Source organism: Balaenoptera ricei, chromosome 10 (assembly GCF_028023285.1).
Source record: "Balaenoptera ricei isolate mBalRic1 chromosome 10, mBalRic1.hap2, whole genome shotgun sequence".
Classification (NCBI taxonomy): Eukaryota; Metazoa; Chordata; class Mammalia; order Artiodactyla; family Balaenopteridae; genus Balaenoptera; species Balaenoptera ricei.
Window position 1 is genome coordinate 8,510,640 of NC_082648.1, and position 15,345 is coordinate 8,525,984.

General features: G+C 43.0%; 1 protein-coding gene across 1 annotated transcript; it reads left to right on the forward strand.

Moving 5' to 3' along the window:
* The first annotated feature begins 6,457 nt into the window (after nucleotides 1–6,457).
* Nucleotides 6,458–15,102, forward strand: GABARAPL1 (GABA type A receptor associated protein like 1). The gene is made up of 4 exons (XM_059935291.1): nucleotides 6,458–6,827; nucleotides 11,384–11,462; nucleotides 12,665–12,783; nucleotides 13,714–15,102. The coding sequence occupies exons 1-4, from the start codon at nucleotides 6,738–6,740 to the stop codon at nucleotides 13,777–13,779; spliced, it is 354 nt and encodes a 117-aa protein (XP_059791274.1). The 5' UTR covers nucleotides 6,458–6,737; the 3' UTR covers nucleotides 13,780–15,102.
* The last annotated feature ends 243 nt before the right edge of the window (nucleotides 15,103–15,345 follow it).

The following is a 15,345-nucleotide window of genomic DNA, read 5'->3' on the forward strand; positions in this document are numbered from 1 at the left end:
GATGCCAGTTCCCATGTGTGGGTTTTTTCCCCTCACCAAGCAATTCTCATACACCAGCTGGATATCCTACAATTCAACTGAATTCTGACACTATCTCCCCAGATCCCACAGTTAAGGACTCAGTCTTACAGGACTACCCTCCCCCACCAACACACACACATCATTTCAGATGCCAATCACAAGTCCAGGTTGTCACGTGGGATTCTGACTGATAGACTATAGTTCAGAGGTTCCAGTGACCTCCTCTTCTCGTTTGATTAATTTGCTCCAGCGACTCACAGAACTCTTCCATAAGTAGACAAAACAGTTTACTTATGGATGAGGTGCATAGGGCAGGGTACGTGGGAAGGGGCGTGGAGCTTCTGTGCCCTTCTCCAGTGAGCCACTCATCTGGCACCTCCATGTATTCATCCACCTGAAGGTCTCAGAACCCTGTCTTTTTGGATATTAATGGAGGCTCCATCACTTTGGCAAGCTGGATTATGTCATTGACTATTGGTGATTGAACTCAATTTCCAGCCCTTTTCTCCTCCCTGGAGGTGGGGGTTGGGGGGGACTGAATGTTCCAACTCTCCAATCACATGGTTGGTTCCTCTGGTGACCAGCCCCTATCCTTAGGTTACCTAGGGTCATTCCAGAAGTCACTCATTAATGTAACAAAAGACACGTTTATTGCTCTCAACACTTAGGAAATTCCAAGAGTTTTCAGAGCTCTGTGTCAGGGACGGGGTGAAGACCAAATATATATTTCTTTTTATATATCACAGGCTGCCATAAGGACTACAAATTGGATGGTTTAGACAACAGAAATTTATTCTCTCAGTTCTGGAGGCTCGAAGTCTGAAATCAAGGTATGAGCAGGGTTGGTTCCTTTTGAACGTGGTGAGGGAGACTCTGTTTCCTGGCTCTCTCCTAGCTTCTGGTAACCTTCAGCATTCTCTGACTTGCAGATTGCATTCTTCCAGTGTCTTCACATCCTCTTTCCTTTATGCATGTCTGTCTCTGTGTCCCAATTTCCTCCTTTTTAGGAGGACATCAGTCCTATTGGATTAACATCTACCCTAATGGCCTCATCTTAACTTGATCATCTGCAAAGACCCTATTTCCAAAGTCACATTCACAGATACTGGGGTTAGGACTTTAACATTTTGGGGGGGGGGATATATTTCAACCCATGACACAGTTGCTTACAGCAGCGGTCTGCAACCTTTTTGGCACCAGGGACTGGTTTTGTGGAAGACAATTTTTCCACGGACGGGGGGTAAGGGGGGATGGTTCAGGCAGTAATGCGAGTGATGGGGAGCGGCACATGAAGCTTCACCCCTCCTCCGCTGCTCACCTCTTGCTGTGTGGCCAGTTCCTAACAGGCCATGGACCGGTACTGGTCCGTGGCCCGGGGTATGGGGACCCCTGTTTTAGTGGAATTTCAAGAGACAGCAAAGATAAATATATCCTTTTCAATCTATCATCTTAAATCAGAAGTCTACCCTTTACTCTTTTTACTCTCACATACTGCACATTTTTTGAGTCTTTACTTTGTATCCAAAGTACTGAGAATACAAATACACATAATATGCCATCAAGTGGCACAGAAGCAACTGCGAGAGACTACCTGAAACTAAGGACTTAAATGCCATTAGAATTGCCTCTAACTCTTTATCTGTCTCTATCCCTACCTATATATCTTGCCTCTCTGAATATCATCTTCTCTATCTCTTGTTGGAACCCAGAGCAGGCCATCCCAAAATATGCCTCAATGGCATATTGATTATTTTGAATTAAAGTTACTTGAGAAACAGCTGATGCAAGAGGGACACTGACCCTCCTCTCTGTCTACCTGAAAGCAGGAAATAAATCTCCCATGTGAAAGGTGCACTCCCTGCATCTAAGGTAGAAGGACACTTTTATTGCCAGATATGGGAAATTCAGGGACAAGAAACTTGTGTAAGCAAAGCTTGTTACTTCTTTAATTTACCACTGCAAGCCCAATCTCTGTTTAGATTCTTCATTAATTGAGTACCCCAAACCTGTTTCTTTGCCCTGTCAGTTTCTCACAAATGTGCTGTTTCCTTGTCTAAAAAGTATAAAAGATGACTGCTTTGCCCATTTCTCAGATCTCAGTTCTGGGATTTTTGTGTGCACTAATTAAACTTTGTTTCTTTTTCTCCTGTTCATCAACCTTGTGTCAATTTTTTATTAGTCCAGCGCAAGAACTCATGAAGGGTAGAGGGGGAAATTTACCCCTCCCAGATATTCTTTTATGTTGAACTGGTACACTTGGACTGCAGGAGACTAAAACAATGGCTCCTGTAAACCTGTGATCTTACATCATCAAAGTTCATCTCCAAAGTAGAGGCTCACTTCTCTTAGTTCACAAATGAGAAGTTCTAAGGATAGATTCTGATTAGTCTTGTGTAACGTTACTTGGCCTTATAAATGGTCAAGGCAGTGAGGGTCTCTGATTGGTGGATTCTACTAGAAGAATTATGTGGTATCAGTGGGACGAGAAAGTCCCTCTAAAACCATGCATATCCCCCGCCCCTCCCCCCCAAAAAAAAACCCAATGAGAAGTAATAGGCATAATATTATCTAATGTACAATACATCATTACAAAATGCATTGTGACAATGACAAGCACACAATGCTTTGGAGGCCGGTTGAAAGGATACAAGAGGATCCAGGTAAATGAAATCAAAAAGGTTTCCTGGAGAAAGTGATGCCTGTACTAAATCCTGAATGATTTATAGAAATCAGACAGAAAAAAAAAATAGGAGAAAATGTTTTCACAGGAAGAGGCTTTGAGAATATCCAGTGGCCAGAAACAAGGGCAATATTAGAGAAAGAGGTAATTTAAGTGACTTAGTATGCCTGGAACAGAGAGAGCAAAATAGGAAATGGCAATATATGAGGCTAGTGAGAAAAACATCAACCAGATCCTAAGTATTCCATTTCTCTACTAAGGAATTTGAACTTTTTCCAAAGACTACAGAGAATCTCTGACCACTGAAAGATATTAAGAAGAGAAATGATACAATGAAATATGGTTTTATTATAGTTATTCTGGTATCAGTGAGCTTTTTCTTTCTCTATCTCCTAGAAACGATAAAGATAAAAATTAAAGACTAAGAATGGATTTGAGTAATAATGGTGGTTTTAAAACATGTCCACAAATTCTTTAACATTCCTTCCATCTAGGTTGGAATTACCCTTCCAACCTAGGGTAATTCCTACTTGGTTCAGGACATCTTTTTCTTTTTTTTTTTTAAAATAATTTATATTGCAGTATAGTTGATTTATAACGTGTTAGTTTCAGGTATACAGCAAAGTGAATCAGTTATACATGTACATATATCCACTCTTTTTTAGATTCTTTTCCCATATAGGTCATTACAGAGTACTGAGTAAAGTTCCCTGTGCTATACAGTAAGTCCTTATTCGTTATCTATTTTATATAAAGTAGTGGGTATATGTCAATCCCAATTTCCTAATTTATCCCCCACCCCCATACTCCCTGGTAACCATAAGTTTGTTTTCTACATCAGTGACTCTATTTCTATTTTGTAAATAAGTTCATTCATACCATTTTTTTTAGATTCCACATATAAGCGATATCATATGATATTTGTCTTTCTCTGTCTGACTTACTTCACTCAGTATGACAATCGCTAGGTCCATCCATTGCTGCAAATGACATTATTTCATTCTTTTTTCTGGCTGTGTAATATTCCATTGTGTATATGTACCACATCTTCCTTATTCACTCCTCTGTCAATGGACATTTAGGTTGCTTCCATGTCTTAGTTCTTGTAAATAGTGCTGCAGTGAACATTGGGGTCCATGTACCTTTTCAAATTATGTTTTTTTCCAGATATATGCCCAGGAGTGGGATTGCTGGGTCATACGGTAGTTCTAGATTTCGTTTTTCAAGGAGATTCTGGACATCTTGATTGCTTCCAAGTTTTGGCAATTATGAATAAAGCTGCTATAAACACCTGTGTGCAGGTTTTTACGTAGACAAAAGTTATCAACTTCTTTGGGTAAATGCTAATGTTGGGGAGGAAGAAATTTCCCTCTGCCCTTCTTGGTTCTTCTGGCTGGTCTAAGAATTAAATCGACATGAGACACATTAACAGGAGAAAACCAAACGAAAGTTTAATAACACATATACACAGGAGATACCCAGGAGAACAGAGTAACTAACTCATCAAAATGTCCGAAGCCCTTACCTTAAATACCTTCCTCAGCTAAGGACAAAAGAGGATGGATGTTTGAAGGTGGGGAGAGTCAGTTATGGGAAGTCACCAGGAAAAACACAGTAAACAAGGGTAAGGTTATTTTGCAGATTTAAGTCCTTGACTTCTCTGTTGATAAGAGTTTCTAGAGATTTGGCCACAGTCCTCTTCCAGGGGCAACAAGGGAGACACCCTTATAAAGGAGATTTTCCTTACAAACACAAATGTCACTTACAAAAGGGTAACTCCTTGGTTTTCAGAGTTTTCCCCATGTGTGCTGTTTCTTAGAAAACAACCAGCTTAAAATAATTAATATACCAGAGATATTTTTAGGGTGGCAAATTCTGCTCCCCCTACACTAAGGGGTTGATTGCTATATTTTATTGTAAGCGTATGTTTAGTTTTCTACGAAACGACCAACCATCTTCCAAAGTGGCTGTACCGTTTTTCATTCTCATCAGCAATGAATGAAAGTTCCTGAAATGTGAAATTTTCAATATTGCCTTTGGTTAAAAGGGGGATTTGGAAATATTTTTATCTGAGTGAATGTTTTAATTTATAAAATTACCTCCCATATAATATTTTAAGTGTTCTGCTACAAATAAAGGTAGAGAGCAAGCTGTGGGAGTTGAAGGATTGGGTAGTCTAAGATAAAGTATTAGCATTTAGAGAAGCCTTAAGGCAGAAAGAGTAACTGAAATTTCATCTCCAAATTATTTTTCATATATAAATTGCCACTGTGGTTAGGTATTTTTAAAATAAAAGTTAAAATCAGCTTTAAACTAGCTATGATTGTTTCCAGTAGATCTGATGGGAAAACAACACTCTTAAAAAATATTAATTTCCATCATAATTACTTTTCTCAATTGGTTTTAAAGTACTCCTCTGAGAGATTTAGCTATATTTGGGTCAAAGCTCAAATGAGCTAAGATGTTCAGTTTGAGAATAAGGACTAAACATTATAAACATATAATGTGATAAAAGAATTCCTGGATTTTCATACATGAGAAGGATTGAAAAATGCCATAGAGAAAAATAATGAGCATCAAAGACTATGCAATTCATTTTCCTTGTTTCAATAATGAAACTTAGTTTCTTTTCTTTTGTGGGTTTGTTTTTCAAATCAGAGATAAGGAGACCTTGCTGAAAGTAGACAGGTGACTGGGGCCACTGTTGTCTCAGACATTTTTTAGAACTTCCAGCGCTTTGTTTAGGGCAAAGCAGCCCTTCATTCTTCATCTTTTCTTCACTCTTTTTTATCTTACAATTTCTGCTGCTCCTCCCCTACAGGTCCCTGGAATCACTGTCGTTAGTAGTGGTTGGAAAGGCCTTTGTCCTCGGATTCTTAGCAGGGAAAGGGGAGGGCCAGAGGGAGGCGACACTGGCACCAGGTCCACCCTCCGGTCTGCCACCAGCCCTTCAGGTGGCACTTTGTATTCAGGTTAGGAGAGGAGTACTCTTCTCGGTGAATTTTTGCCTTAGGAAAAACAAAAAATGTTTGAGGACTACTGAGTTAATCACCTGAATCGCTTGATATTTTCTTTTCCGAAGACAGATCCGACTTCTGGGTTAAGAAGAGAAAGTAAATCATTTCTATATCTGAACGTGTGTGAAGCCCTTCGTGGTCGGGACTGACATCACTTCTCTGGACCTTGATTACACCTCTTGCCCTTCACCTTATACGTCTCTTCAGATCCCTTAGTCATGCTCTGTTTGTGCCGCTGCTCTAGGAGCAGCCTGCGGCCAAGACCTAAACAACATGACGCCAACGTGGTGAAGGAGGGGTCACGGTCGGAGGCAGCCAGCCCAGCACCGAAGGCGCCGGGCGAGTGCAATCCAACGAGTGAAGGGCGAAAGGCAAGCACGGGGCACCTCTGCATGGGCCAAAGGAATGCCAGGACCCCCATCCCATCTCTTCCCCGACTCCAGATCCCAACAGGCTGAAAAAAGCTGGATTTTCGCCATCTGTATTTGTTTTGGGGCTCAACCAAGAAACTGCGAAGGAGAGGGAAGAAAACATTTTTAGAACATCTTTTTGTTTGAAAAACACCTTTAATGTCACAGTCACCATAAAATAAGAGGTGAAAATTGCTCGTGTTCCCAGTGAACTCTCTTCAGGGAAAGTTTAGATGGAAGGAGAAAACACTGAAACGGACAGAGTTCCCGCCCACCCCCATCCCGCGGACCACGGGTCGCGGGGGGCGGGCCGGGGGCGGGGCTTCGTGACGTCACAGGACCAACGCGCCGCCGTGTTGTTTTTGTGCCCCCGGGTCTCGGGAAAAGCCTCCGGCAGTTCTTTACCTGGCCCTCCCGTGCCTCTGGACCGGGGGCCCCGAGACCCCTTCTGAAAGCTCTGCGGAGCCGCGTTGCGACGGGGGCTGGCCTTCCTGAAGCGGGTCTGAGACACATTGCGATTTGTTCCGAGGGAATCGAGACGGCAGAGACGCCTTCGTCCGCGAGGGAGGCAGGCCCCGTCCGGGGATCTTAGAAACCCTGCGGTCCATCATGAAGTTCCAGTATAAGGAGGACCATCCCTTTGAGTATCGGAAAAAGGAAGGAGAAAAGATCCGGAAGAAATATCCGGACCGGGTCCCTGTGAGTGGAGGAGGGGAATGGGGGGGGGGCGGCGGAGTCGTGATGGCTGCCAGAGGCACAGAAGGGTGGTCCCTAAAAGTACTTAACCTGGATGCCCTTCACTGCGGAGAGAGCCAGTGGAAGGAACGTTCGCACTGCGGACCCTTTAAAACCCGTACCCCCAGGGCCGCATCTTTGGAGCTGACCGCAGTTTTAGCGCGGAGCCTACGTTTGAGTGACTCAGCAGTATTCAGAGGATGTGTGAGCTGGGATGTACTCAAAATGTGGGCCTTTTTGTGCGAGAATGATTAGGTTGGGGCTACCCATTTGCTGCCTTTAAGACTGCATGGGAATTGTTCTGGGAATAACAGATGCGGTGGATTTGCTCCCATCTGTTTTCTCCTTAGGTTGGGTCTGCGTTAATCAAGTTGACTTTGGCCTTTATAGCCTTGGGTTTGGGAGGGAAATGTTCGGAGGCCAGTGGATCCTTTATTTTTGTCTCTGAGGGTTAGGAAGCGGGGGTGGGGGGATGGGGGCGCCCCAAGACAGGCCTGGCCCAGAAAACAAGGTCACGTTCTCCGCGCAGCAGCCGGGTTGCCTCATCATTGTTGGCCCCGGGGCGTGTGGGGCTGCAGCCAGCCTTCCTCCGGTATTTATCCTGAACACATTGTACCTGGACACAATGAGGAAGGACTGAGACCTTTTTTCTCTCGGGTTTTTGGACTCTGGCGTATGTAATGTAAAACTAGCGCAGGCAGTGAGGAGGTACAGGGAAGAAATAGTAAGGCATCTTTCCGCATCCGGGCGCTTTTCTCCCTCTCCCCCTCCCCCCTCCCCCGCCTCCTGCCTGGTTTTTCTCTACTGTGGGCTACGCAGCCGGATGGGAAGACAGAAGGCTTTAAAGTGTGGTGGAGGGAACAGTCGCTGAGCTTTGACGATGGGGGACTAGAGACCCTAAGACTGTGCTCTTTATCTTCGGGCAGGGACATTCGGATAAATATTACAGATAATTTGCAGGTAAAGGAATTGCCATTATCTGATGGTGAGAGGTACTCTTGAATTCCTTTCCAAACCTCATCTAACTCTGATGTTCTTACAGCTGCCAGAAGCGACGTGGGCCGTATAAATCCCTCGCAGTCCTCTTCCTATAAGGGTAGAGGAGATATTAGAGCTGTTCCATTCCCCAGGAATTACGTACAAAAGGGTTTTCAGCTAAAAAGGAGAGCTAGCCCTATTACCCACTGACGGATTCGTGACAAATTGATTTCTTGGTCTGTGGACCTTGCACGACTGCTTTAAAAGTTTCCCCCAAATCTTGGTGATACCCATCCTACTCTCTTATAATAATATTTGAAAGGGACAACTGACTTTGATTGATAACTTACCATGTAGCTGGGAGTATTCTCAGTGCCCCGTCTATATTCATTCACTTAGTCCTCACACCGTTATAATCCCATTCTGCAGAGGCAGGATCTGAAGCACAGAGAACTGAAGTAACTTGCTGAAGGGTTTCACAGGGCTGCTGTGTGGCAGAGCTGGGATTCTGACCCTGGCTGTTGGGCCCTCCATGTCGTATTGTTTCTCAATCTCTAATGCAATTCCGTTCAACAGAACTATTTAAGTGTGCGGTGTGTGCCTCGCACTGTTAGGTATTGGAAATACAGAAGTCCAGTGTTGCTGCCTTCAAGAGTTCGCAGATGGTAGTAGGATGCCAGAACGGCATCCCAGTCAGCAAAATGACTACCGTGTATTCAGAACGCTAAGTATGAGGCTCTGTTCCAGTAGCTCCGTATAAGTCACAAACTCAGAATTGTACCTGTTCCTAAATCTAGTTAAAATTCTCATCCATTTCCTCAAAACAGTCTTTTCCGTTTCAATCATTTACATGCATTCACCCAGAATAGTTCAGCTAATCCCCCCTATTTTTGTTCTGCTCATTGTTTGGTGTTAAATGTTTTACTTCTGTGATAGTTTGTAAGCCATTATGACTCTCCCTTAGATCTCATGATTCCTCCAGTTAGGTTTTAACCAGTGGTCAGCCTCCTAGCTGCTCCTTAGGTGCTCAGCCTGTGGCCTTCTTTCTAGTTGTGATGCAAAAGGATCTCTACCCTCTGAATCCTAAGATTTGGTGCATGTTCTGGGCAGAACCCTGAATCTTGCTGTGCTCAAGTGTCGTGTTTACGGAAAAGAGGGTTAGACTAAATGATTGCTGAAGCCCTTTCCCCCTAGACCATTGGTGTAATTAAAGCAGTCACGTACCCTGACTGCTTACGTGACCTGAGTGTAGCCTGAGCACCTCTGTAGCTGCTGCCCAAAAGAATAGGCGTGCTTGGGCCTTGAGACAGAGTTTCATGGGATTTTGAAGTTACCTTTCTAGCTACAGTGTATTGAAAACCTGCAACATAGCAGGAAACTGTTAGGAAGAGATTGCCTATTTTTTGAAATTCATGAGCAGTCCTATGGAGTATTAGTCTCATTTCACAGAGGAGGAAAACTGAGACCCAAACAGGCAAAGCATCTAGGCCCAGGGCCCACTGTTAAGTGAAGGGTTCCTGGGAACTTGAATATTTTCTGGTAAACGAAGGCCTTAATGATTCCTCCTCCCCTCCTGTTCCTCCACATCCCACCCTCTCCTCCCGATGTCACAATTGCACTTGGCTTTGTCGCTGTCTTTTTCTGCTCCCTTCACGTGGTTTCCATGTCTTATTAATCCAGGCTGGAGCTGCCATGTCGTCTCAGAGTTCCTGCGTGACACAAGGCAGCCTCCTTCCCTTTGATTTTATGCGCCTGCGGCCTCCTGACCATCCTCATTGTTGGGCCATCACTGGTCTCTTCCTAGTTTTTCTTTTAATTTCTGACTCACATATCATTGCTGCAGTTTTGATTTTTATTTATTTATTTTTCTTCCGGTTTGATGGAGATATAATTGCCACATGGCACTGTATAAGTTTAAAGTGTACAGCATAATGATTTGACTTACATACCTCATGGAATGATGATCACAGTAAGTTGAGGGAATATCCATGATCTCATACACAGATACAAAATTAAAGAAGTAGAAAAAGAATTTTTTTTGTGTGATGAGAACTCTTAGGATTTACTCTCAAAGTGTAATTGACCTACAACAGTGTGTTAATTCCTGTTACACAACATGGTGATTTTTTCTATACATCTCAAAATGATCACCGTGATAAGTCTAGTTAGTTATGGTATGTCACCATATTACTTAGTTATTATTATATTCCTCACACTATACATTTTGTACCTGTGACTCATTTATTTTGCAACTGGATTTATTTTTATTGTTAAGTGTGATCACGTCCTTCTGGTCTTCCAGGTGCAGGATTCTTTTTCTGTGCAAAAATAAGTAGGTTTTTCACTTGTTATTCTCTCCCCTTAAATTTAAAAGCTTCAGATTTCTCCGAATCAATCCTTATGTTTAGATCTTTATACTTTACAAAACCTTTTCACATAAAATTTTATGGATTATTCAAGTTCATTGTCTCAGTTCCATGCCTCTGTAAAAGGTGTGTTTGAAAGTTGTCGTCTTCCTTTTACTTGTCGGAATGCTGAAGCTCAGAGAGGTTAAGTGACCTATTGAAGGTCACACAGCTACTAAGGATACTTGTCCAGTGTGTATTTCTATTTCTTTAAATTTTCTGTACTTCCCATATCTTCTACATAGAGTGATTGTTTTCTAAACTAAAAATCTAAAGCTGATGGTTTTACAATAGATTTTAAATATTTCGAAATTACATTAAATATTATATCACATATAATATATAAATAGTAAATATATTTATATAATATTTACATTTAAGTATATTTAAATTAATATTAAAAATTTATAAGATATTTTCTATTTTATAAATCTTCATGTATAAAGAGTTTAAATTTTACATATCTTTTTTTCTTTTCGTTACAGACATATATGATCTTTCTAAAACTTGAAATATTATAGAAATATTTAATGTAGACATTGAAAATCTCTTAAAATCCTAACAGATAATCAGTATTGATTAATGGGTTAGTTATTGTACTGACATCATATTAAAGAATATAAGAACTGTTTTTATACTTACTTTTTTTTCAGTTAATAGTGTCTTGAATATGTTTTTTGCAGTCGTTCTCAAAAATTTTGACAAAATATAAAATTTGAACCACATTATCTGTACCTTTAATAAATAGCATTTATAAGAAAGAATAAAACTAATAGGTACTCAGGACCATCTGAGAAAATTCAGACAATCTTCTTGGTACTTTAACTAAACACCAGAAAGTATATATCCTATAGTATACCTTACAGGTAATTCGTAATTAAAATCAAGGTTTCAAAATCTTCACTTTTCATAACATGCCCTCCTCATCCTCTTGTTATTGCAGTAATAAAACTATAACCTTATTACGAAAGTCCATTTCCCCATACATTTTGTAAGGGGTAAGGGGGAATAAGCAATGGAAAAGCTTTATTGGCCCTAGACAAACTCACTTCAGATAGGGCAACTGTAGGATGTAGAGGGGAAAATGCTAGGTTGGATTCTGCAGTTTTTATCCCCACTCTCTACTTCTCCTCCCAGGTGATCGTGGAGAAGGCCCCCAAGGCCAGGGTGCCTGATCTGGACAAGAGGAAGTACCTAGTGCCCTCTGACCTCACTGGTAATGCTCTTTCCCTCCCCTGACAACGTCCTCCCATGGGAAAGCATTCCCAGCCTTCCTGTGTGCATGCGATTGTGGGATTGAGAGGAAGCAGAATTGAAGAGAGTGAGTGGGATTCTCCTGAGAGGTGATTCAAAAACGGTGATGTCATAGTTCTTTCCCATCACCAAGTTCCTTAAGCATTTCCCATGATAGTGCTTTGTTTGATTTAGATGCAGCAAAGTACGAAAGCTTGAAAGAAAAGATCCGACGTCCATTATTTAATCCGCTTAAAATTCAGCTTTGTTATTGTGATACCAATTTACTTCAAAAGGAAAACCAGACTAGTTTATTGGGAGGATCACATTTTAGAGATTCTCAGCTGAATACCTTGTCTCAAGCTACAGTTTTTTGTTAATACATCTTGTAGATACTGTTTGGATAGGACATATTCATTCTTCACGTTGATTCTTAATGGAGTAACTACTGCATCCAGGAGACACTTGGAAAGATTTTGTAGATGTGTTTGCTCCAGAGTTATTAGACTTGCATATCAGCCTTCTAGAAATCTTTCAGTGTGCTCAGTGAAGGGTAATGCATTGAACCCCACTTATTGCCCCAACATTGGGATGACTAATTGTGCTGAGATTACTGCCTATTAGACCGCTTCCCATCACAAGTTTGTCTTAGCTGGGCGTGGGAAGTGTGTTTCTTTCTTTCTTTTTGTATTTTTCTTCTTCTTTTTGGCTGCACCATGTGGCTTGCAGGATCTTATTTCCCCGACCAGGGATCAAACCCGGGTCCTGGCAGTGAAAGCGCCAGAGTCCTAACCACTGGACTGCCAGGGAATTCCCTGGAAGTGTGTTTCAAATCGGATTTAGACAATGATGGGAGTGTTTCAGTCTGGAGACACATTGTATTCCCTCAAAGGTGTCCTCAGGCTTTGAGTGGATATGCTAACATTAGGTCTGAAATTGAGTAAAGTGGGGAAGGATTGAGGAATTAAACTCCTCGATGGCATGTCAAGAAATATGCAGGCTTCTTTGAGTATCACTTTTTATTTCTAAAGCTGTAGGACGGTATTGGGCTCTGCTCAGGTGATACGTAAGTCTGGTACTTTTGGAAACAGGTGCAGTAGGATTTTTTTCTGGATCTTAACCGTTCTGCTAACCTCTCATTTTCTTCCGCCTTTCCTTCCTTTTCTAAAACCTACTTTCATCCAGTTGGCCAGTTCTACTTCTTAATCCGGAAGAGGATCCACCTGAGACCCGAAGACGCCTTATTCTTCTTTGTCAACAACACCATCCCTCCCACTAGCGCGACCATGGGCCAGCTGTATGAGGTAATGGTCCTGGTGACAATACTGTGCAGTCTGGCCTTCTCTAGCTTTTGTCCCAGGTGTGTTATCAACATACCTGGGAAGTGGGGCAGGAGGTGTTGTTTATCAGGTTCCTTTCACATGGCCGTGTCAGGCTCTGGGAGGTCAGACACCACTTGTCCCTTAGGGAGTGAGCAGCCCACTAGATTCAGCCCCTTTGAATTCTCTTTTCAGTCTCGCCTTGCTGTAGTGTTTTAACATCGGATCGTCTTTATTGAAGCAGCAGGAAGTGGTCTCTGACTGCAGAAATTCCAGATAAAATGAAATTTAAAATTAAGGCAGTCTTTAAATGGATTCATTTGTCTTCACAGATAAACTCAGTTGGGGGGAATAACTTGAGTGTTTTTATTTGGTTTAATTGGTAAACTGTCAGAATCTGATGAGAAAACTATAATAAAGGACTTTATCAGGCTGTATCACCGAAGATTGTTACTGCATTATTATTCCTTAAAGGGTTTCACACAATACTGCCTTCTTTTTGTGTCCCATTAGTGACTTGCACAAACTTTTCTAATAACCTCTCATTTTTATTCCACAGCATACATTCCCTATTAGTTTTTACTCCAGTATATATAGTTACATTTTATCTATGTATATAGTTACATTGTATCTATGTATATAGTTACATTGTATCTATGTTGCCCTTGCCAGAATGAGCTTTTTAGGGGGGTCGTGTTTGTACCCCTGATGGGTATGGTGTTCTCCACGAAGGTGTTTGTGAACTCGGAGTTCAAAGTTGAATCCCAGCCACTTCTGCGTCTTCTCCGATCCTCTTTTCAGTGGGGACTAATGATACCTCCTCTGCCTACCTTACAGAGTTGCGTGAGGCTCTGAATCCTAGGGCTAATGAATGTGATTATGTTTTCTAAACCGTCGTCTTACCTCTTCCCCTAGGACAACCACGAGGAAGACTATTTTCTGTACGTGGCCTACAGTGACGAGAGCGTCTACGGGAAGTGAGTGGCGGACGCCGGCCGATGGGAGCACCCGGACTCGGGGCAGGGGGAGGGGCGTGTGTGGGGCTTGGGGAGAGAGAGGGGGGAGGGCTCCCCCCGTGGAGGAGACGGAGGCGAAGACATCTGGAAACACTACACTGCACACACCATCACCATATTTTCACATGCTCAATTGATATTTTTTGCTGCTTTCTCGGCCCGGGGAGAAAGCATGTCAGGACAGAGCTGTTGGGTTGGCTCCGTAGAAAAGTGGAGATGCTCTAGTCTCACCACACTGCTGCGAATTAACTTTTGTGGGATGTCCATAGAAGAATCGGGGGGTGGGCAAGTTGGGGCCAGAGATCGTGGACCACCAGTAACTTCCTGCTCTCCTTCTCTTCGGGCAGAGATTCTGTTGTTGACATTTGCACAAGACATGTAGGGAAAGGGGATGGGAATGTTTTAGGACCACTGGTAGTGGACCATTCCTGGGGACCAAAAGAGACCCATTGTAATTGAAGCATTGTGACCCCTGACCTCTCCTATCTCCACGTCTCCTCCCGCATCCCAACTGCCATCTCACAAGCATCACAGTACCCACCCCAGTGGTGGCAGTAGACCTCAGACCCAGACACTTAGACGGAGCTCTCCTCCTGCTGGAAAATAGGGGCCAGGCGTGAGGGGTGTCAGGATTGCGAAGATAGCATTGATAGCATTAAACTGGAACTGACAAAGTATTGAGCATCTCTGTCTAACCTGCTTTGCTCTTTGGTGCCCCTTTTCCCCACACCTACCTTGGACTTGAATGAGCCTCAGCCATTTCCAGTGATAGGCTAAAACCACTCGTCTGGCATTTCCCAAACTTCACTCCATGAATGGGGACAAAGATGAGTTACGTATGGAAGGGGCAGGTATGAGGTAAGATGGATTGTCCACACCTCCAGCTCATCCAGAATTCTTGCTCCCGGGCTGCTGTCCTTCACTCTCACACACACGGAAATGCCCAGTGAGGGCCAGCTGCTTCCCTCCTTGGGTTTTCACTTACCACGGCTGCTAGATAGAAACATTTGAGAGGGTGACTTTTAGTAGTTCCTGGGGATTCTATCTGATGCTGATTGTTTTCACTTTAGGGGTTGTGATGTGGGTGGGAGTGGGAAGCAGGAATCGCACTCAGATGGGACATTTCAATTCATCTCAGACATGACACTTCAGTTCATCTCCGCTAATGAAAAGGGTCCTTCCCGTGGTGGAAATCCGTGTGTCAGTTCTGTCAGCTGCAGGCTCTTGTATCACGAAGTTTCTGCTGTCAGGCCGAGGAAATAAAAGAATTGCATACCTTGAAAACCTACCGTGAGTTCAGAAATGTTGCTTTTATTTAGTAGGTCTTAGAATCGACGACGTGTGGACTCCAAGTAGAAAACTCTGAGCTGGGGTGACTGTCGGCTGGGTGCCCACGTGCGGGCAGACGTGTACCTGCCTGTCACCGCCCAGGAGTCACCGGCCAGAGGTGAACGGAGGCGGGGCGGCGTGCCCAGGGTGTCGGTGGAGCGTGGGTGATTTTCTCCTCCGCAGATAAATGCCTTGTCTCGCC

What these genes read in the sequence shown, in the direction of transcription:
- GABARAPL1 (XM_059935291.1), top strand. Translation starts at nt 6,738, where the DNA reads ATGAAGTTCCAGTATAAGGAGGACCATCCCTTTGAGTATCGGAAAAAG. An exon ending in AATATCCGGACCGGGTCCCT is followed by an intron (nt 6,828 to 11,383) that starts GTGAGTGGAGGA and finishes TTCTCCTCCCAG; the next exon opens with GTGATCGTGGAGAAGGCCCC. An exon ending in CCATGGGCCAGCTGTATGAG is followed by an intron (nt 12,784 to 13,713) that starts GTAATGGTCCTG and finishes CTCTTCCCCTAG; the next exon opens with GACAACCACGAGGAAGACTA.